Source organism: Nelusetta ayraudi, unplaced genomic scaffold, assembly GCF_046127955.1.
Source record: "Nelusetta ayraudi isolate G7.1 ecotype Tasmania unplaced genomic scaffold, CSIRO-AGI_Nayr_v1 ptg000127l, whole genome shotgun sequence".
NCBI classification, from domain to species: Eukaryota; Metazoa; Chordata; class Actinopteri; order Tetraodontiformes; family Monacanthidae; genus Nelusetta; species Nelusetta ayraudi.
Window position 1 is genome coordinate 1,570,874 of NW_027466177.1, and position 23,127 is coordinate 1,594,000.

The window sequence follows — 23,127 nt, forward strand, 5'->3', positions numbered from 1 at the left end:
TCTCCCATGTTTCTATTGTTCAGCGTGCGGGAAATGCAGCCGGAGTTTCCTGACCTTGGCTGAGAGAGGTGGCACCCAGTGTGGCACAGTGTAGTAGAGTAACGTTCATCCGTTTCGTCACACCAGTTCAAAAGGAAATTGTGACGTGATGGGAAGAGAAATCTGAATTACAGCCGTTAATTCAGCCCTCACATTTAGTTGTTTCTCATGAAGTCCTCCTAACATCACTATCAAGAAAGAAGCCACATTGTTTTCTACCAAGATAATGGTCATGTGACGTGTCACCTGACACAAGCTGTTCCATGGAATGTGTAAGCTGCCTCTGTCTGTCATCCATGTGCTGTATATGTGTTCATAGCCAGCTGTATGTTCTGTTGCTCCTGTGTGTGTGTGTGTGTGTGTGTGTGTGTGTGTGTGTGTGTGTGTGTGAGTGAGCGTGCGCGCATGCAGTTGTATATCGTGAGTTTTAACCTAAGCTGTAGCCATCTGTTCAACGTATCATGTATTTGTAGAGGAATTCTATATTTTGCATTCCACCTTTAAGATAAAAAAAACCAAAACCAAAACAAATCATGGTGGCTAACCTTTTCTTTGTCCTCGGTTAGTTTAAGAGTTACGGAAGCGCATTGCTGCCCCCCTAGGAGAAAAAAAAAAAAAAAAACAGGGCTCAGTATCATGTTATAACGTATTAACTTTCACGTTATAACGTGAAAATTATCACGTAAAAACGTGAAAGTATCACCTAGGGTGGCAGTAATGCGCTTCCATCTAAAACCACTTGAGGATTAGTTTCAGCCTCCCGCCACTTTGGGAATGCTGTTCAAAACACCATCCGGTGGACAACCGGTGCCCTTCGCCCATTAATTTACGACGTTATTTTATGACCGTTTTTAATATTTTTCAGATTGCAGTATTTTTGTGTCGTCCGAGAAACCCTTCTTTCTAAACACAGAAAACATATGACATATCAGAATAGTGACCCACTGTTGACAGCCACCTCTAAAAATGCTATGTTTTAGCTCTCAGCTAAAACTGATTTTAGCTTTCTTACCTTGAGTACTTTTGGACGATGACATGAACAAGGTGAGGCAGTGCCAGAGAGTAGAGGAACCCCCCACGACTGGGAGACTTCTGACTACGTTAGTGAGGGAAGTTTGTGACATCAGGGCTGATGTCAACGGGGGCTCCTCTTCATGGTGAACCACACCTTTATGTAACAGCTAGGATGAACAGCGCTCTTGTAACCCAGAATGCAAGATAATGGATAGAAAATGCATGAAATATGTGCATAAAATGTTAAACTTAGAGTAAACCGGCTATGCAACAGTTAATTCCTAAAGTCTTATAAACTTACACCTTATACTGCAGATTTTAAAAAAAAACAAACACATTGCACAATAAGCATACTATTCTACCTTTTGAAGTCCTTATAAAAGCGAAATGTACCTTGGTGATGAGGCCATTGACAGTGAGAGCAGCTGTGAAGCACCGCTAATGTTACTGAGGTACTTTTGATTTAGTTGCACAACTTTCCTTGACATTTATAGATGACTGTTCTCATTCAAAAAAACTGTGACGCATTCGTCACTATGATGAGGACTTCTTCAGCGTACGTGCCGTTCATCTCGAACCCCTGCACCCACACTCCCACCCCCTCCCTGCCAGTCAGTGTGCTGAACACACCCTGCGCGCATCACCACGGTTGGCGTGCGACGCACATCTGCTTTCGAACCAACATTAGCATGCAAACTACTCGTGGGGGGAAACAATACAGAATGAAATGTAGCGGATTTTCTTCCTTTCTTTCTTTCTTTTTTTTTTTCTTTTTTTTTTTTTTTTTTAAAGCACCAGTCAACAGTTTTGTGTCGAGCGTGTGTTTGTCGCCTCGCCACAATAGCTTCACTTCCAGCGGGGCTACTTTTACGCACAGTGGGTGTGTCTGGGGCCGTCACGGAAGTCCGATATCCGGTGGTCGCACTGTGGGAACTGTATAAATCGGCGCCACTTTCCAAAACGATGGGAAAAAGTTGCTTCGGAGTTCAAGCGCCGTGTCCTGTTGCGTGATCTCCCGCAGCTCCCCTCAGGAAACCGAACATCTGTAATCCGCTGACCACCAGCGCCGACCACCGCTGCAGTCAAGGGCGCCGAGTGGCTTTGAGTCTGGAGTGCAGGGAGGAAGAAAGAGAGAGAGAAAAAAAAACCACGCTCGCATAAAAACAAACAAGCAGGAATACAACTCCATTCATGGTTTATGCTTGAGAAGCCACTCGCTGAATCGGACACACTGAAGATGATGAAATCCATCCTCCTCTGCGTGCTGTGTGGATTGTACGGTGCTTCTGCGAACGGTGAGTAGTTGGGTTGCATTTAATGCACAGAGTGCGCACCTTTCACTCTCTTTTCAAAGTCTTTTTTTTGTTTGTTTGTTTGTTTGCCATCTAGGTGTTGGGAAATGTCTAAAACTTTGAAAATGTTCACAAGTGCGGACAGATTGGTCGTCACATTCTGCAGAAAAACACATTTTACGCACGACAGCGGCGATAGACCGTTGACTCCTAGTTCTTTGGTTTAGTTTGATTCTTTATTTCTTTAGTTCTAAAAAAAAAAAAACAAAACAAAACAAAACGAAAGATTATTTATTTCTTTTTTTTTGCTTTTGCTTTGTTTTTTTAAATGATGCAAAACTGCACCTTTTTAAAAAAATATTGTGCTGCGGATGATTATTTATGGATCAGTGAATCGGCCGGTGGTGTCGCGTGCCTGGGTCTGTGAACCCCCTCAGCCCGCTGCTGGCGGGCGGGGGGTTGGGGGGGTAAACTCCATCCTGCGGGACATTTGTTTGGAAACGCGTTTTCTCTTGGCCACGGCTGAATGGGCGCAGGCAGGGCGTTGTTTCCTGACCCTGATGAGTTTGCCAAATGAAACTTCTGACAGAAGCGGACGGTGGTTCACGGCCCTCTTGGAGAGCAACATCCCCGGAGCAGCGGCCAGGGTTAATCCGTCTTAATTGCTGCTTCCCCCGGCGCGTTTCCTTGCTGATCTGCGAAAAAAGAAATAGTGCTCAAACAAAGATAGTCAAAGTAATGTAAAGAAAAAATGAGTTGTAAATACAGTTTAATAAATTTACAATTTATTTTTTTTTGTGCTGCAAGTACGGATTAATTTCAGTTTATAAAACCATTTGAACCCAAACAGACAATATATCATTTTTGTCCAGCAACCTTTCAATTTATGATACAGTTTTTTAGAATTTTTCTCATCAATTTGAATTTTGAATGCAGGCAAAGTTCATTAAAGGCTTCTTTTGCAATCATTTAGAGCATCATTTAAGTTTAGTTATAAAAATCAATAACACCCATCACATTTCAAATGATTAATAAATCAATTTTGTGATAACATTCTTTATAATTCTTTTGTTTAAATGCCAATCTTGTTGTCTGACCATGATATATTTTAATCCCTATTATTTTTAGTTGTTTTTTTTAAGTTTTTGAGGCAACCGTGTCTTTGAAAGTTATCTGGCAATATTTTTACCTGACCCCTTTTATCAACAGGGCAAAATGACTAATTATACACTATTTTGTGTTATTGCCACACAACAAATTTTTTCCACTGAATGTGTTCAGTTGAAAATAGTAGCTTGCGCAAATATTTTCCATTGTTGTAATTTTGCATGGTGTGGTTAGCCATTTCAGGCATTTATTTGGCTCAGTTGCTGCCTGAAATCTCATAAGACTCTGGAAGTGGTGGGCGTGTGCCGATTCCCTGGAAACAATTTTTACTCATCCGGAGGCTCCCAAGATAAACAGAGATTAATTCCTAAAAGGTCTTGGGGTGAGAACGTCTTCAGTCGGTCAATCCATCCGTTATCTTCACCCCGTGTCCTTCACGGGGCTACAAGGAGAGGGGAGTCTAATTGAGCTGGAATTAGACAAAGGCGGGAGCAATGTGGTCACATTCCTGTTCTGCACTTGCATTTGTCTTCCTCTGGAAATCTCTTCATTTTTTTGGGGGGGGGCTACTGCGGAAAAATGAAACGCATAGTGGATAAATTACATTTTTTTCCTTTCAGTGTTTTTTTTTTTTTTTTTTTTTTCATCCCACATAAAAACTTTCTAGAAAGCATGGCTTCTATTTCGGTAAACTCCTGAAACTCTGAGATAATAAAGTGGAAATGATACATTTCCACAGTTGAATAGGCCCCAGAAGGCCCGTCGAACTTTCTTTCCTGTCGTGTCTCTCCTCAATCTGCCACGTGCGTCTCTCCTTTCTTGCCAGCTCTCGCGCAGGAATCCAAGGAAATAGTATAGGAAGTGGTAGCGGCGTGAGTAATGTCAGATCTTCTCAATGGGGCATCCACTGGGAGCAATGACGCCGACAATGGACAGTGCTATTGGACAGTCAGTGATAAACTCCCTGGCAGCGTGGCGTCAGATTGGAGCCGCTGCGGCCGCTCCAGAGGGCGGCTGCGACATTCGTGCAGGGAGCGCGTCGCGGACGCTCTGTCAGGGTGAGAGACGGACTTCCCTGGAGCGCGTTTCCGCTGCAAGGTAGCAGGAAGGAACGGGCGGACAGACGCTTGTCTTTACCTCTCATTAATAAACCCCTGCGATGCAGCGGAGCGGTGCGTCTGTTTGATAAACAAGCGGGACACTGCTTACGCATTTCCCCGCGCGTTGGCAGGAGGCCCACAGAGATGTGAGGTGGGTCAAAGATACCTCGGGCTGGACCGAGGACCTAAGATTAGCCTCGGCAATCAAAGAGTCCAGCATCCACTTTAGTCCACTTTGTAACCAGCAAACACGAGTGGGGCCCCCTGTTATCTCACAGGGAAACTATGCGGCACTTTTTTATTTCTCCGATGCAATCGTTGCGTTATTGCCTTGGTACATCCTTGAGTTGGCTCAAAACACAACAATCATGTTTTCGACGTCCCATTCAATGACACAGACCTGCAGTTGCTTCATGACATGACACGACCGCGCTCACGCGTGTGCATCCTCTCCTCTGACCTCGGCAGGCAAAGATCACAAGGGGAAGTACAGCGTGCCCACTCTGGATGTGACGTCGCAGCAGCTGGTCCTGGACGCCAAGCAGACACTCAGGCTCAGCTGCAGGTGAGTTTCATGTAGATCCAATCCACAGCCAGTGACATCTGGAGCTCATGCAGGGTGAGGCAACCAACGTAAACGTGACCCTGAAACACGAATGTGTTGAATTTAACAATTTAAATCAAGCAATCGTGAAAGTGAAGACATACTAGCGTCATTCAGAGCATCTGAAACTAAAGTCTAAAAGCAGCATGTCGGCTCCAGTCTGATGGATCTCGAGTTAGTGTGACTTCAAATTCAGAATCAACCTGCAAAATGATAAAAGGTGAACGACTTTTACTTATATTGTTTAATAAAAATGGATCAAACCTACATTTTGTTTTGTCGTACAAGTTCAACTTCTTGCTTTGACAAATTTTGAAAAAAACAGAGCAACTCTGGTTAACTGAACCGAATAATCCTTTGTAAGATCATTTGCTTGCCACTTGACTTGTCTACAAGTCTGGATTCATAAGTGGAGGTGAAGCCTTGACACTGTCATCTATCGTGACCAACTCCAACATTTGACCTCTAACCGGCCAGGGGTCGCTGGGAGCTGTCCTGGGCCGTCCCGGCCGGCGTGGCCCCAGACCAGGTGCAGTGGCAGGAGTCTCGCTGCGGCCGCACGCAGCAGCAGCACTGCAGCGTGTTGACGGTGAGACGCAGCGAGGCGCAACACACGGGCCAGTACAGCTGCAGGTACCGGCACCGGACCCGGAGAGAGACCTCCGTCTACGTCTATGTCACAGGTAAGCCTAAGGGAACCCGGCCTGTTCTTGTTCTTGTTCTTTTCTGTCCCTGGCGGCCCGCCTTTCAAGTGTGGCTCCCCTCCTGGCTCTCAATGAGAAAGCCCACAATCCTTCACCCGCTCGGGGCTCATTGTTTACGTCCGCAGGTCAAACAGGATGCGGATTGGTGCTAAATACAGACCAATGCCAAGAGCCAATTATATCTAAACAGTGTTTGTCCCAGCGACACATCCTTCTAGATGACTCTGGCACAGTTTCACCCCCCCCCCCACCCCCCACACCCCCTGTTCCCCCGTCTCTCTTTTCTCAGCCGCCACCCCCTCCACCTCCCCAGTTGTCTAAATATACTTTCGTTTACATGCTACCTCAAGGCCAGGAATAGATCGGCCCCGCTGAAAAAAAAAAAAAAAAAGGCCCCGGGGCCCGGGCAGAGTTTCCCAGGGCATCGGCCTTATCTGCTCGCCTCAGCCTCGCTCGAAGCATCCTGTGCTCGGGGGGGTCGGCGGGGGGAGGGAGGGGGGGCGGGATGACGCTGCGGTCGTCTCTGCGAGGTGGCGGCGGAGGAGATGTGTGGAAATGTTTGAGGAAGGTGGTGGGGGGGAAGCTGGGTGGGGATAAGACTAAGGAAGGCCGGTAGCTGAGTGGTATCCAGGGGAAGAGGAGGCACCACGTCTGGCCGGGCCGGGCCGGGCCGGGCGGCTCCTCTCTGTCCTGGAGGACGAGTGACGCCCGCGCCGGAGGTCCAGGGTTACAGGGGCATGCTACTGTTTGGCCAACAGGACCCTGGAGGGCCATCATTCGCTCAGGTCACCGTGGCCATTAAGCGTCCAGAGCTTTTTGACCGCCCGGCAGCTCTGCCTTGTTTGGGAGCCGTGGCCTCCCTCCTCCATCGCCTTCGAGTCCTCGATTAGGAATCAAAGCGAAAGGAGGAAGCCTCAGTCCTTGGGGTACTTTTGTTCAAATGTTCAGAGATTTGCTTTCCTTGAATAACACCCCCACGGTAGCAAACAATGTGAGCGAGCAACACCCACACTTTTAAAACAGCGCAAAGGAGGGGAGTTGGGGGGGGGGGGAGGGGGTTGGCCACTTCGAACCTGGCGAGCGACGGCGGCGGCAACAGAGAGCGAAAGGACAGAGAGGCCGTTTGATTGCGTCTAAACAATCTGCGTGTTTGTTGTTGACTGCAGGCAGCCGTTGGCTGAATGGGTATTGAGTGTATGGGCGTGTATGCTTGGGAGTGTGCGTCTGTTTGTTTTTGTTTATCGATGAGATTGATTCTTGGATGTGTGTTTTGTGTTTGTGTGCGCGCGCCGGGGCATCGGGATTGTTTTCCCCCTTTCGATTGTGCGGCAAATTAAAGGGTCAGGTCGCCGAAGGTGACCGCAGGAAATATTTCCCCATTCACCCGAGGGAGTCGAGTTCAGGACCTACACTTTTTATCTTCGTAAGATCACTCTGATCATTATTGTGTAGCTGTTCAGAACACTTTCTAACTTTATTGCTTACTTTAATCCATTAAATGTATGCACTCCAGCTTTACCTGTTGTCACGAAGGGCAAATTCCTGGCCAGATTTCCCATTATTTCTATAGCTTGGAGAGTGGAATATAAATATGTGCTGCTGTGCTTGCCACCACATTTGAACAGCCAACCAGTATTTGTCAATGAAGAACTTAGAAACATGTTACATGAATTTTTCCACACCTAAACTCACAGGTTGTACCTGACTGAGTGTAATAACTGCAAAGCTTATGTGTGCAGGGGATGGATGGATTCATGGATGGATGGATGCATGGATGGATGGATGGATGGATTTTACAGTCGTCCTTTTTTGGGGGTCCCTGACCGCAGTGTTTTGGGTTTCAGACAGCCAGCAGCCATTTGTGGAGCCTCAACGTATGAGCCCAGACGTGTTGTACATGAAGAAGAAGCAGGCGCTGGTCATCCCCTGCAAGGTCACCCACCCCAACATCACCGCCGCGCTGGTCAAGGTGAGTGCGGAAATTGAAACACACAGAGTTCCACTTCAAAAGCTGCTCATCTTTGAAATTTAGATTTTTTTTTTTTTAATTTTTATCTTCTGCGCATCCAACACCGCGGTCCCCCTGCGTGTCGCCACCTCAGCAGGGCTCCAGTTGGATCGTTTGCCACATTGTTCTCAGGACTTGGCAAAGCCTTTGCGCGATGGTGTGTGTGCGCGTGTGCGCGTGTGTGCGTGTGTGTGTGTGTCCGTTTGTTTTGCGTCCGTCGGCGGATATGTGTGAAAGTGTGTGCGGATGTGTTTGTGAGTGCTGCCGCTTGGGTGCTGAGTGAAGGTCTGGAAAGTGGCAAGTGATGGAGGGGAAGGGTCGTGCGTGCGTGTGTGTGTGTGTGTGTACACTGTCTCTGCATGGTAGCTGCGTTACCATGACACCTAGAATTGCGCAACACCTAAATATCGCAATCAGAAACTGGTCATGGAAAAACATCAGGTGGTTTTCCGGACGTATCCATATAGAGTTATATCGCAAAAGTGTCATGGAAACACTTTATTCGCATTTACACGTCAGCGGACGTGACGTACGGGGTCACGTGACCAGTTCACTTCTAATAGCTGCTCCAAAACGCAAAATGCTTCCAAATTGTAGAAATATCGCTCTCATTTCGCGGCAAACCGTCAGGGAAATGCCGCTCGCGCCCGTTGCTGGGTCCACGCGAACAAGCAAAATCACCTTCACGACTGTATCCTCCAATCAGAGGAGCCCGCTTCTTGACAAAAGTCTCTCCAAACGAGCGGCGCCCGCGGTGTCCTGTTGGCGCTGCTCTCAGCCTCTGGAGACAGGACGTGGCGACGGCCGTGCCCCGCTGGCCTCCGTCCAGTGCCATTTCCCACATCTTGCCCTCTGCTCAACAATTCTGCCCGCCGACTTCCCCTCCGCCACTGATGCCTAAAACAGCTGGTGGTTGGCTCGGGGCGGGGGCGGACGGAGGAGGAAGCAGAGATGGCTACCGTTGACCCTAATGGATCAAAGTGCGCTGCCGTTCCCTTTAATCATCTTCAACGTTCAACATCGTGCGTCACTGTGGGAATCTTGTTGTCGTGAGAGCGGCCGAGATTCCTGCCCCGGAGCACTGTGGCCTGGATGGTTTGGCAGGTAAAGCCGAAGGACGAATCAAAGAAGAAGGATGGTTTTGTTTAAAGTGCAGCAGCCCGCCAAGTGCACCCATTCCGAAAAGAAGCCCCGACGCCTCAGAGAGGAAGCTTGGCATGACGCAGAAAAATGAATTGTCGGAATGATAGGCAGGCTTCAACCCACCCAAATTCATTTGATTCATTGAATTTCATACGTTTGACTCAGTCCTTGGAATGTGAAAGAAAAAAAAAAAAAAACTACGGGGGAATTTTCGATCCCAGGGAAAAGATGACTCCTCGGCAGGCGGCAAAAGCACGTCAATCCGCTCAGAAAGAAATGATATTTCTGTCCCAAAGCAAAGAGAGGGTGGCCACACACGGCTGGAGCCACCAAGGTAATTACGCTAAAATTAGCTCCATCCTCTTCCTTAACGAGCCTCTCCATCCTCTACGCCCGCAGCGCGACTGCGAACCAGGAACCAGGGATCCGCTCCACCGTCACTGACTGCCGCCTGCCTGTGGAGTGTTTTTTTCCTGGAAGGATTTTGCACTTTGCCTGGATCTCCAGCGTGACCTTTGTCGCGGGGAACAATACCCAGGGCGCCGCGCGCTCCCGCTCCTCTCGCTCCGAGTGTGAAAGTGACCCCGGTGGGGGGGGGGGGGGTTTGGGATGACGGGGTCGACCTGGAGGTTTGGGTCCAGATGCTTGTGTCCGGTCTTGAGCAGGATGCAAGGAGATGGTCTCTTTTTTTTCTCCATATCCTGCTCCTCCTACCTATTCCTCCACCTTTTTCTGGAAAGGCTGTGATGGAACTTTGTATCAGGAGGTAAAAGGAAAAAAAAAAAAGTGGGAAGAGTCAGCTGTGATTTCCAGAGGTGAAGCGGAGGAGGAGCTTAGTGGCGTCTAAAAGGTTCACTGCACTCTGGGAGGGGTGAGATCAGCCGGTTCACACTGGTGGTGAAGCAGCAGGGGGAAGTCTGATTGTGCGTGAGGTGCCGGCTGTGGTCGGGGTCCACCTGTTCCCCTGGGAGTGGGTGGGGAGGCTTAGCGTGTCGCGTGGTAGAAACTCCAAGTAAACATTTCCGTGAGACAACAAAAAGGTTGCAAGTGCACTTGCAACCTTGTGAGAACACAGGCAGCGGCTGATTAATTGCGTGCAGGAGGACGTATGCAGCCAGGTTGTGACACGCATCCAAAAAACCAAAACCAAAACCTTAAAGCACCTTGGAACTCTATCAGATATTCAATAAAGTGCTTCATTTTACCCTTTCTTTTGCATTTTGATGACCTCCAAAGAAGATCCAATCAGCTGTGAGGTCATGAGGGCTGCTAGCATTAGCTTAGCTCAGCAATGACCTCTAAATTTACGCATCTCTTCCTTTCTTTTTTCGTTTCCTTTTTTTCTTTTCATTCTTTATTGATTATTTAGACAGGACAGTGTCCATCCATGGACATGTTCACAATACAGAGCACTCCAAACATCTAAATGTAGCGGTGTTAGCTTGCCGCTAAATTCCATCCGTAGTCCCCAATAAATAACGATAAAATTACACATTTAGTCACATTTAGAAATCACAAAACAACAAGGACATGCAATATGTCATGGAGGGGATACCATGTTACCGTTGACACAAGACAAACAGAGACAGGTTACACATGTAAGACGTGATCTCAGAGATAACAAAGTTACTGGCATCACATTTAATGCATAGCCAAGAACCATTCACGCACTACTACTCAGGGTCAAGTTTAATTCAACGCAAAATATATATATTTAGCCAATCGCTGCAGATCTCCTTCCTAAGCGTTCCGCCTTCTCCGTCAACCCCGCAGTACCCAGACAGACATCTGAGTCTCGACCAGAGGAACATCATCTGGGACAGCACAAAGGGCTTCACCATCCAGACGCCCACCTTCGAGCACATCGGCCTCTTCTTTTGCCAGACGGTCGTCAACGGCGTCCCGCACCAGTCGGACAAGTACTTTGTGCACAGACCAGGTCGGCAGCCACGCGCGTCTCCTCCAGTCGCCTTCCTGACTCACGTCTCTGTGGTGAATTCTGTGTATTTGAACTTTCCCGTTTTTTGTCGCCAGTGAGCAACATCCTGGACATGTACCTGAACAGCAGCGATACTATGCAGGCCCTGAAGGGGGAGAGGATGGTGCTGAACTGCACTGCCACCGGCGAGCTGAACACCAGGGTCAACATCACCTGGGACTACCCCGGAAAGGTCCGGCCCGTTTCAAACGAGATGCATCGATTTTTTTTTCCAAACCGATATTTCAACTGATTCTCAGAGACGCTCGTCGTCGAATGCTAAAAACGTCGCCTGCTCACTTGCAGATCAACAACAGCGGCTACACCTCCAAGAGGCTGGTGAAACACTCCACGCACATGCTGTTCTACAACATCCTGACCGTCCCCAGGCTCCAGCGCTCGGACCGGGGCACGTACACGTGCCACGTCAGCAGCGGGGAAAACGCCAAGCAGAAGCAAGTCAATGTCGCCGTCTACGGTGAGGAGCCTCGTTGTCAGCTGCCGCTCCGCAGAGCTTCCCGGACTCTGACTCACTTCTCCTCCCATTGCAGATCGCCCGTTCATCCGCCTCAAGCCCAAGCACGGGTCTGTCATCGAAGTGCAGGCGGGACAAAAAGCTTTCAGGATCTCGCCCAAACTGCGAGCGTTCCCACCCCCTGAAGTCATCTGGTAAGAATCTGTTTCGGTCATGCCGTTCCTGTTCCTTTGAAATGGGGATTGACAAAGGTTTTTGGGAAAGCAGCTGAGTATCACACCATGAAAGCTCACTGTTAAAATACCCTCACATGCAGAGATTTCAAAAGTATTCACCTTCTGTACTAAAAAAAAACTCGAGCAAAAGTACAGATTGAACTTCTTTTGTCAAATAAAAGGAAGAAAGTACAGGTTCTGAAATGTACAAAAGTAAAAAGTGAAAGATTTTTTTCATGTTATGTACATTTATGTACATGTTTCCATTTTTAACAACAACGACCAATGTCATTTTCTGCATGTTTTTTCTTTCTCTGTACTGAAAAGGCACTGATGATAATGAGTGAATTACTTTTAACAAAATTTGTATCTTCAAATTCAAGTACAGATACCTGAAAAACTAACAAAGATCCTTAAGTGACAAGAAATATTTGTACTTCCACTGCCACTTCCCACCTCTGCTCCCATGTTTTGTCACCTCGTTTTTTTTATTTGAAACAATCCAAACTTCTTTTTGCAATAACTTTTGCTGCCTGTGGCGACAGGCTGAAGGACGGGATGGTGGCGGCGGAGCAGTGCTCCAGGTACCACATGGACGGGACCTCGCTGGTGATCAGGGACGTGGCGGCGGAGGACGCCGGCGAGTACACGGTGCTGGCGCGAATCCGCAAACACGGACTGCAGCAGAATCTCACGCTCACGCTGGTGGTGAACGGTGAGGAACGCACACAGAGTTTGTCGGTGGAATCGACGTGAGAGACGCGATGAAGCGGTGGTAACTGGGATTGTGCGTTTGTGGCGGGTGTGTTTGTGCGACAGTGGCTCCTCAAATCGGGGAGAAGGCCGTGTCGTCGCGGGAGTCCGGCCCGGTACCGCGGGGGAGCAGGCAAGCGCTTCACTGCACGTCCCACGGGGTCCCGCCGCCAAACATCAAGTGGCTCTGGCGCCCCTGCCCACCCCAAGGCCTGTAAGTACCCCAGAGAGGGCGCCGCAGAGCATGCAGCACACACACACACACACACACACACACACACAAAAGGAAACATAAATCTCAGCCCGGAGTGAGCAGTAAATGACTCAGACTCCCATTTTCACTGAATGGATAAAAATAACACTGGAATGAGTCAAAGTCAAAATGTTTTTTTTTTCTCAAAAGAAATAATCTGCAATCAATTGTGATTGATATTTGTTTAAATCCAGAGTCAAGTTGCTGTTTAGACAGTAAATGCAGCTGGTCAATATTCCCCTACACCCTCGCACTGCAGCCGAATCTGTATTTTATGGGCCTGACCCGAGTCTTTGTCCCGACACGGAGACACTTCTGCCACGGCGATGCTGTGAAAATGATGATATGGTTACATCAAGAGATTATTAACAATAATAAACACAACGCAAGCAAACAACAACAATAAGGAATTGATACGGGCTGATATTTTTGCACAACAATAACATTACTTCCGCGACATAACAAACACAAACAGTATTGTTTGCTTTGTGTGTGTGCGTGCGTGCGTGTGTGTGTGTGTGTGTGTGTGTGTGTGTGTGTGTGTGTGTGTGTGTGTGTGTGTGTGTGTGTGTGTGTGTGTGTGTGTGTGGGTGCGTGCGCGAACCCGTGCGCCTGTGATTTTTGGAGACATGTTTTGTCTAGATCAGCATGTGTTCAGACAGAGTTTCCTCTCTGCAACCAGAACAGATGACTTCGGGGGGCCTTTCATGTTGCGGGGTGGGGGTGAGGCGGGCTGGGGGGTGAGCGGGGGGGGGGATGTGTGAAAATGTGTGCGTGTGTGTTTGTTTGCGTGCGTGTCTGCATACGTTTCATGGCTTCGCTGTTTGCATGTTGTCGCTCGCTTGTCGTTTGTTTAAGAGCGCAAAAATGCATAGCCTCTGTGTGTGTGTGTGTGTGTGTCTGTCTGTCTGTCTGTCTGTCTGTCTGTCTGTCTGTCTGTCTGTGTGTGTGTGTGTGTGTGTGTGTGTGTGCCTGATACATTCACAGACACAGTACACAGTGTATCTGGGACTTGAAAGGACAGAGAAAAAACAACACACTTCAATAGGGGCCAGTTCCGTGCTCCCAGTCACAATTTGTTGGTTTCCCAAATCAAACGCGATGATTTAATGAATTTCCCGTTCAGGACGCGGCCCTGAGAGGCCTGTTTATTATTATGATTGCGCACCGCATCCTGTGATGCCTTTTCTTATATCTGACAGACACTATATATAAAGTTCTCATGAGAACGAGGCCCGGCCCAGCCCAGGCCCGGCCCGGCCCGGCCCAGCCACCGCCGAGGGACGGGCGGCCGGCTGGGCCGGCTCGATGCCGCTCGACTCGCACACACACAGACACACTCGCACACACAGACACGCACGCGAGAGCGTTCAAACGGGCTCTTGGCAGCGACGGTGATTGAGTTATTCTTGGAGGTCAGACACTTATTGTGTTGCCTCTGACCGAGTCAGCGAGGTTAAGTATTACCTGAGAGCGGCGCGGCAGCCGCCCACACTGTATTCTCCCTCTGAGACCGCGCTGACATCATCCGCCTGCTTGACCCTTGACCCCCCCCCCGCTGGTTTTCATCCGTCCTATCTCTGCCCCGCTCTGCCTCGTGTCATCTGAGATAATGTACACAAAAACACGTTTCGGGGCCCTCGGGTGCCTGATGTTAATCTCAGGGCTGGGTTCTGTCCGGGGGATGACGTACAAACTTCTTTTTTTTTTCCTTGCCCCCGTCCTACGGAGGTGTTATATTTAGACGATTCGCACGAGAGCTAAATCTCCAGCTTTGACAGCAATGCATTGCAGCGCAGGGCCGAGCGATGGTTGTGTTTACAACAAGAGGCACATGCAATCTGCATCGAGATCAGTGGCAGTTTTGGAGTCAAATGCCAGAAATTTGTCATCTCTAAAATTCACTTTTGGAGTTGTATTTTTTTAAGCCTTTCAGTTCAGGCGTGATATTGGAATTAAAAGCTCATATGCCACCAAATAATGCAACTAATGCAAAAAAAAAAAAAGCAAAATCTGAAAGATCTCTGCAGCCGTGACAGGAAAATAGGAAGCAATAAAGTGCATTGCAATGCCGATTCAGCAGATTCCATTTGCCTCCTCGCTGGTCCTCTGTTCTGGTTCAGTGTGTGTGGTGTCTCCAGTGTGTTTCTCTAGACCACTTTCTGGCTGGAACCTCACCAGGCCCCTTGTTCTTTGCAGCCCGGCTGCACCGCGAGCCTGACGCCGAGCCGGAGGAGGCCCAGGGAAAGTGGACCGGGCCGGGCCGACAGGCTGACAGGGGGGCCTTAAGCGCCTAGGTCCTGGGCCCGCTCCCGGGCCTGGCCCTGGGAACCGCAGCCCCTCTTATCTGGCCCGGGCAGGAGGCGCGTTGAGCTTCCTGTGCAAAAATCAGAGCGCTTTTCCTCTCGTTGTTTGGCTTCCTCTCCGACGTGAGACGCTTCCCAGCAGCGTGATTGTCCCTTCGTCTTCAAACGTGGCACAGTCCGCTTCCTCAAGAGCTTGATCTATTCTTGAGAGCACACACACACACACACACACACACACACACACACGCCCCTTCCCTTAGTTCTTCTGCCCCCCCCCCCGACTCCCCACACACACACATGCACACACACATATACCTCTCCAGCCCCTTCCCTCACCAGCTCTGCCCTCCCAAACCAACACAGCAACGTCCACCTTGACAAACGCTTCCCACCGGCTCCTGAAACCTCCGCCGCCGTCGCCTCCGTCCACCTTGCGGCGACGCCACCTGTGATCCCACGTCACCGTCCTGTGCTCAGAAGTGACATTTCAAGAGGAGAGGGTGACCCCGGCACACTGCTGAGCAGTGAGGGTGAGGAGGCACAGAGGAAAAACAAACCACACAAACCGCTTTTGGATACAAGGACGAATTATTTACCATTTTTTTTCTTTTAATTTATTTATTCCAGTTAACATTCCCTCCTCCCCCTGATTTTTAAGCCCTCGCCTCCTCCGAGTCACCCCTGCCTGTGTAGTCTGATGCCTTTGTACATTTCACGGACGTTTTTGAGCCAGAAGAAGTGCAATCCAACCGACCCGCCAGCCACATTTCTGGAGCTGCTTTTGCTTGTTTTTGTGTCCTAGAGTGGTACTATAATGGGTGCATGAACCGTGCCTGTCCCCCCAAAAAGCCCCAACCTGAGTCTGACATCCACAAAAGCTGTGAGTTTCTGTTCCCAATTCTTTCTTTTTTTTTTTTTCTTTTTTTTTTGTTCTTTGAAGCCACTGGTAGAAGCTCGAACACGCTCACCATGGACGGACAGACGGACGGACGGACGGGCGGGCGGGAAAACGGGATAGGGGACAAGTTTCAAGTTTTTTTGCGCGGCTCACTATGGGATGCCGATAGTTCTCGACCGAAAGACTGATGGTTAGCAGACACCTACCATGTAGGGACGTCTTCCACGGACCAGAGACTACAACTGCCCTTCGTCATGTCATGTCAGCCTGTGTCGTCCAGTGTCAACCTCCCTTCCCCCACCCTCCCACCCATCGCCCAAATGTCTTGTTGTGTCAAAAAAAAAAAAAAGAAGAAGAAACCGCGTCAGTGTTACAGCCCCATTGTGTCGCTTGTACGGACAGTGAAATGAATTGAAGAAATAAAACATCTGAAATGTAAAGTGTTGAACCGACCAGAGAGCGAGCGCCAGAGGCGTGAACGCTGTAGCCACGTCCATTGATGTGTGCGTCTGTACATGTGATGTGTGTGTGTGTGTGTGTGTGTCTGTCTGTGTGTGTGTGTGTGTGTGTGTGCGCGTGCGTGCGTGCGTGCATGTGTGTTGCATGTCATTCTACGGGTGATTCCCAATGTGATTCCATTCCTTGTATACAGATGTTCTATGAGTAATATATGAATCAAATATTTAATAATTTTATACAGCTAACTTACGTATGACGAACGACAATATCTGGCAACTCTGTAAAATTCTGTTATGATGTACTGAAGTGTTATATCATTTTTGTTGTTGGTGGTGTTGTTGTTGTTGTTGTTGTTTATGTTTTGTTTTTGGTTGTTTTTGTTTTGTTTTTTTGCATTAAACTTTGCTCATATTTGTGTATTAGTTTACACCGCTCCGTGGTTATTTTTGGGTTTGAGACAGCACTGGACAAGGGCAGCAGTAAAAGTGTATTTTAAGCAGGCAAACAGGACAGAGGAGGGGGAAAGGCAGGAGATGACCCTCCCACCCACCCACCCATACACACTCACACGTCCGCATCCACACACAGCAGATACATAAGTGGACAGTTTGTTCTTACTTTCATGCTGCTTAACTTTTTTTTTTAGAAGGCACACACATACACTGTGTGAATGTGGCTGTGTTGTGTGCGTGTGTGTGGGTGTGTGTGTTTGCGTTTTCCGTTTCTAACCACGCTTCTGCGCACACACCCATCTAACTCATCATCCCAGTGCTTGTGTGAAAGAGATAACTTCTGACTGTGAATTCCTTTTTTTCTGCGTGGCGTGGGAGAGTCAGCTCATGAGACGTTCGTCTGCTTGGGTATGTGTGGGTGTGTGTGTGCATGTGCGTGTGCGAGGGCCTATGGGGTCATGTGTGGGGTGGGTCATCAGCGCGTTATAGGCCTGGATGCCAAGAGGAAGAGCAATCAGGCAGTAAAGAGGAACCGACCAGGGAGGAGCTCAGGACAGACGGAGAAGAATGACGAATGAAGGATACGGACAGAGACGGGAGGGCAGTGACACAACTGTAAACAGGATCAATGAGCCCGGTGGAAAGTGCAGTTTAACAAGGGAGGAGGACAGAGGATGCATGAATAATGACGGAAAGATAGATGGATAGATATCCAGAGTGACAGGTTTAGTGCCATCTATTGGTAAGAAAGTGTATTGCAAACAGTGTTGATCTTGTTTTCTGAGGCCCCACCCAGCCTCCTCACACCTTGACTGATGTCAGTTGTGACGTCAGGACAGAATCACAAAATAAAATAAAAAAGAAATCCATGTCATGCCTGTCTAGGAATGAAAACCAGTTTTATAAAACTTATAAAAGAGTTTTATAAAATATACTAGGACATGGGGCAGTTGCTCCATTGGAATAATTTTGTTTTCAGGCACATTTGTCTCTTTATTCTGATTTAAATTGAATAGTAATCACCTATGAAGAGGTAAAGTGAACTACATTGTGTATTCCACTTATCCATGTAATCCAAATTTGACGTGGCTGTGTCTAATTAGGGTTAGGGTTTCGGGGTTCCTCATGGTCTAGAAGCCCCAAATTTGACATGGCTGTGTCTTGAGGGATCCCAATGAACCTGCAAGTGGCCCCATGTCTCTAGGACAAAGTTGACTTTTGACCCCATAGACTTGCATGGCATTAGGGTTAGCGATAAGGCTGGAATTAGGGTTAGGGTTAGGGTTACTGCTGGAATTAGGGTTAGGGTTTCGGGGTTCCTCATGGGCTAGAAGTCCTAAATTTGACATGGCTGTGTCTTGAGGGATCCCAATGAACCTGCAAGTGGCCCCATGTCTCTAGGACAAAGTTGACTTTTGACCCCATAGACTTGCATGGCATTAGGGTTAGCGATAAGGCTGGAATTAGGGTTAGGGTTATCTGAAATTAGGGTTTCGGGATTCCTCATGGGCTAGAAGCCCCAAATTTGACATGGCTGTGTCTTGAGGGATCCCGATGAACCTGCAAGTGGTCCCATGTCTCTAGGACAAAGTTGACTTTTGACCCCATAGACTTGCATGGCATTAGGGTTAGCGATAAGGCTGGAATTAGGGTTAGGGTTATCTGAAATTAGGGTTTCGGGATTCCTCATGGGCTAGAAGCCCCAAATTTGACATGGCTGTGTCTTGAGGGATCCCGATGAACCTGCAAGTGGTCCCATGTCTCTAGGACAAAGTTGACTTTTGACCCCATAGACTTGCATGGCATTAGGGTTAGCGATAAGGCTGGAATTAGGGTTAGGGTTAGCTGAAATTAGGGTTTCGGGGTTCCTCATGGGCTAGAAGCCCCAAATTTGACGTGGCTGTGTCTTGAGGGATCCCAATGAACCTGCAAGTGGCCCCATGTCTCTAGGACAAAGTTGACTTTTGACCCCATAGACTTGCATGGCATTAGGGTTAGCGATAAGGCTGGAATTAGGGTTAGGGTTAGGGTTACTGCTGGAATTAGGGTTAGGGTTTCGAGGTTCCTCATGGTCTAGAAGCCCCAAATTTGACATGGCTGTGTCTTGAGGGATCCCGATGAACCTGCAAGTGGTCCCATGTCTCTAGGACAAAGTTGACTTTTGACCCCATAGACTTGCATGGCATTAGGGTTAGCGATAAGGCTGGAATTAGGGTTAGGGTTAGGGTTACTGCTGGAATTAGGGTTTCGGGGTTCCTCATGGTCTAGAAGCCCCAAATTTGACATGGCTGTGTCTTGAGGGATCCCAATGAACCTGCAAGTGGCCCCATGTCTCTAGGACAAAGTTGACTTTTGACCCCATAGACTTGCATGGCATTAGGGTTAGCGATAAGGCTGGAATTAGGGTTAGGGTTAGGGTTACTGCTGGAATTAGGGTTAGGGTTTCGAGGTTCCTCATGGTCTAGAAGCCCCAAATTTGACATGGCTGTGTCTTGAGGGATCCCAATGAACCTGCAAGTGGCCCCATGTCTCTAGGACAAAGTTGACTTTTGACCCCATAGACTTGCATGGCATTAGGGTTAGCGATAAGGCTGGAATTAGGGTTAGGGTTAGGGTTAGCTGGAGTTAGGGTTTCAGGGTTCCTCATGGGCTAGAAGCCCCAAATTTGACGTGGCTGTGTCTTGAGGGATCCCAATGAACCTGCAAGTGGCCCCATGTCTCTAGGACAAAGTTGACTTTTGACCCCATAGACTTGCATGGCATTAGGGTTAGCGATAAGGCTGGAATTAGGGTTAGGGTTAGGGTTACTGCTGGAATTAGGGTTAGGGTTTCGGGGTTCCTCATGGTCTAGAAGCCCCAAATTTGACATGGCTGTGTCTTGAGGGATCCCAATGAACCTGCAAGTGGCCCCATGTCTCTAGGACAAAGTTGACTTTTGACCCCATAGACTTGCATGGCATTAGGGTTAGCGATAAGGCTGGAATTAGGGTTAGGGTTAGGGTTACTGCTGGAATTAGGGTTAGGGTTTCGAGGTTCCTCATGGGCTAGAAGCCCCAAATTTGACATGGCTGTGTCTTGAGGGATCCCAATGAACCTGCAAGTGGCCCCATGTCTCTAGGACAAAGTTGACTTTTGACCCCATAGACTTGCATGGCATTAGGGTTAGCGATAAGGCTGGAATTAGGGTTAGGGTTAGGGTTAGCTGGAGTTAGGGTTTCAGGGTTCCTCATGGGCTAGAAGCCCCAAATTTGACGTGGCTGTGTCTTGAGGGATCCCGATGAACCTGCAAGTGGCCCCATGTCTCTAGGACAAAGTTGACTTTTGACCCCATAGACTTGCATGGCATTAGGGTTAGCGATAAGGCTGGAATTAGGGTTAGGGTTAGCTCGAGTTAGGGTTTCAGGGTTCCTCATGGGCTAGAAGCCCCAAATTTGACATGGCTGTGTCTTGAGGCATCCCGATGAACCTGCAAGTGGCCCCATGTCTCTAGGACAAAGTTGACTTTTGACCCCATAGACTTGCATGGCATTAGGGTTAGCGATAAGGCTGGAATTAGGGTTAGGGTTAGGGTTAGCTGGAGTTAGGGTTTCAGGGTTCTTCATGGGCTAGAAGCCCCAAATTTGACGTGGCTGTGTCTTGAGGGATCCCGATGAACCTGCAAGTGGCCCCATGTCTCTAGGACAAAGTTGACTTTTGACCCCATAGACTTGCATGGCATTAGGGTTAGCGATAAGGCTGGAATTAGGGTTAGGGTTAGCTGGAGTTAGGGTTTCAGTGTTCCTCATGGGCTAGAAGCCCCAAATTTGACATGGCTGTGTCTTGAGGGATCCCGATGAACCTGCAAGTGGCCCCATGTCTCTAGGACAAAGTTGACTTTTGACCCCATAGACTTGCATGGCATTAGGGTTAGCGATAAGGCTGGAATTAGGGTTAGGGTTAGGGTTAGCTGGAGTTAGGGTTTCAGGGTTCTTCATGGGCTAGAAGCCCCAAATTTGACGTGGCTGTGTCTTGAGGGATCCCGATGAACCTGCAAGTGGCCCCATGTCTCTAGGACAAAGTTGACTTTTGACCCCATAGACTTGCATGGCATTAGGGTTAGCGATAAGGCTGGAATTAGGGTTAGGGTTAGGGTTACTGCTGGAATTAGGATTAGGTTTTCGGGGTTCCTCATGGTCTAGAAGCCCCAAATTTGACATGGATGTGTCTTGAGGGATCCCAATGAACCTGCAAGTGGCCCCATGTCTCTAGGACAAAGTTGACTTTTGACCCCATAGACTTGCATGGCATTAGGGCAGTGGTTCTCAAACTTTCTCTGTCACACCCCACCTTGGAGGAAGAAAATTTTTCATGCGCTCCCCCCCTCCCCCCCTTCAAATTCACTGAAACAACAGAAATGTGCAAATGATGTTTTACCTTTGTAACACCAGTTTATGTGATATCAAAACCAACATTCTTTTTTTTTATCATGAACATTCATTTCACATTCATTTCTCTTTTTTCTTCATTTATGAAATCATTTGTTTTGTACAAATAAACAACTTTAGCAAATCATTCTTTGTGACATCAAATCCTGAACATTACTTTTTAAACCAGAATACTCCTTTCACTTTTCTGCTGTGCAAACCACTTTTGTAACATCCACCATCCTGGCTTCCCTGTGAAACAACACAGCTTCATGTTGTGCTCCCATCTCGTCACAAAGTGCAGAGAATAGCCGTGCTTTCAGGGCTCTTGTTTTGATGAAATTGACCACATCAACAACATCAGTCATGCGACAACATCACATTTTCTACCTGCCACACGGGATGACGTTGAGCGTTGCGCTAAGTCATAATATCGCGCCAGTCGCGTAGTACGTAGATCACGTACTGATGCAAAGGTGTTTGATTACGTTCTATCAGCGCTGGAAAACTGTTCATTGTCCTTTGGCTTTTTCGCTCACAGCCCGCGAAAAAAAATAGAACAGCCCACTTCAAGTCGACACCATCGTTCTGCAGCTACTCGCGGAACGATTCTACAGCCAAAAGTGGCCAACAACAAAGAACAGTGGCCACCGCCGGACTCCTGAATTCTTCTTTTCGTCCCTGTCAAATATTTGTCCATCCTGTGTACCTGAGCAGCGTTTTTCTTCGCTACAACCTACTGAACACTTTTTGTTAATTGTTCTGCCGTGGAAAAAGTTCCGCCGTGAAAACATTAGTTCCCCTGGGCGCCCCGTCTCCCTCCCGCCCGGTGTTTTCCCCCCCAGACGTGACTCTGCGCCCCCCCCTGTGGGGCGCCACCCACTTTGAGAAACACTGTCCTACACAATCCGACAATTATTTTCAATTCGTCCAAAACTTATCAGTAAACCAGAGAAGATTTTCTTCTTTCGGGCGCCCCAGTTCCCACAGCCTGTCCACTGGGTAATCTATGGTTTCATGCTTGTGAGACTTATTGAGTGGGACAGGAACTCTTGTCCTGGAAATGTGGGATGATTTGTGAAGAATGGAAGGAAGCCGATCTACAGGATGACTATACCACCTCTGCATCCTCCTCAGAAGAACAATCCGGCATTACATAGCACACCAGAGATGCACCATTGTCAGCCATGAGGTTGGGGGGGGGGGGGGGCAGCAGATTATAAAAGGACATGATGCTATTGATGAAAATGTTTTGGTGATGTCGGGCGTGAATCGGACAGCATCAAGCGGCGGTGATCAAACATCGTCCCTCATGTTCTGGTGGTCCTCCCGCCGAGCGCAGCTGAGTTCACACACCCACACGCACCTGGCGGCGGCGCAAAATGACTTGTGTCAACACAGCTGAGTCCCTGTCCTCCTCCTCCTCCTCCTCCTCCTCTTCCCTCTTCAAGGTGTGTGTGTCCAGCGTCCTCCTCGCTGTGGAGCGCTGTGACAGAAAGAGTCCCCGCCACGTCCGCAAGCAACCACATCCTGAGTGTTGCACACAGACAGGAAGTGATCCAAGGGAAGAAGAAGGTAAGAGCAGCGCTGATGTGGTTAGATCACATTTTCCAAAGCTGTGCTGTTGTTTCAGCTCCTGAAAAACACATCAACTCAACTTACGGCACAGCTAGATTCTATTGTCTGACCACTTTTACAAAATACGATTGCCGCCATCAGTGGCCAAGGTCACACGCTTGACCCCTGGCATGCGCTCACGAGGTGTGTGTCCTGTGGATGTTTGTGTTTCTCTGCAGACTGTGGGGGTCCTGACGGTAGCGAAGGCCTCGGTGTCGGGAATTTACCGCTGCGTCGCGTCCAATCCTTCAGGCACAGACCACCTGGATGTCCACTTCTACGTCACAGGTGATGCCAAGATAAAGAT

The 23,127-nt window shown here is 48.5% G+C and overlaps 1 protein-coding gene across 4 annotated transcripts in view; it reads left to right on the plus strand.

The window, feature by feature from the left end:
• Window positions 1–1,859: 1,859 nt before the first annotated feature.
• The window catches only part of flt1 (fms related receptor tyrosine kinase 1), a 30,230-nt gene continuing 8,962 nt past the window's right edge, over window positions 1,860–23,127 (plus strand). The window contains exons 1-12 of one of the 4 annotated variants that reach the window (XM_076050284.1): window positions 1,860–2,348; window positions 5,021–5,117; window positions 5,634–5,839; window positions 7,705–7,829; window positions 10,785–10,950; window positions 11,046–11,182; window positions 11,296–11,467; window positions 11,541–11,658; window positions 12,225–12,394; window positions 12,499–12,646; window positions 22,655–22,778; window positions 23,000–23,108. In XM_076050284.1, the coding sequence (XP_075906399.1) occupies window positions 2,252–2,348; window positions 5,021–5,117; window positions 5,634–5,839; window positions 7,705–7,829; window positions 10,785–10,950; window positions 11,046–11,182; window positions 11,296–11,467; window positions 11,541–11,658; window positions 12,225–12,394; window positions 12,499–12,646; window positions 22,655–22,778; window positions 23,000–23,108 (1,669 nt within the window). In that variant the 5' untranslated portion in view covers window positions 1,860–2,251. Of the gene's footprint in view, window positions 2,349–5,020; window positions 5,118–5,633; window positions 5,840–7,704; window positions 7,830–10,784; window positions 10,951–11,045; window positions 11,183–11,295; window positions 11,468–11,540; window positions 11,659–12,224; window positions 12,395–12,498; window positions 12,647–14,884; window positions 16,776–22,654; window positions 22,779–22,999; window positions 23,109–23,127 lie in introns of those variants that run through there. The other 3 variants (XM_076050287.1, XM_076050286.1, XM_076050285.1) reach the window with 3 other exon arrangements.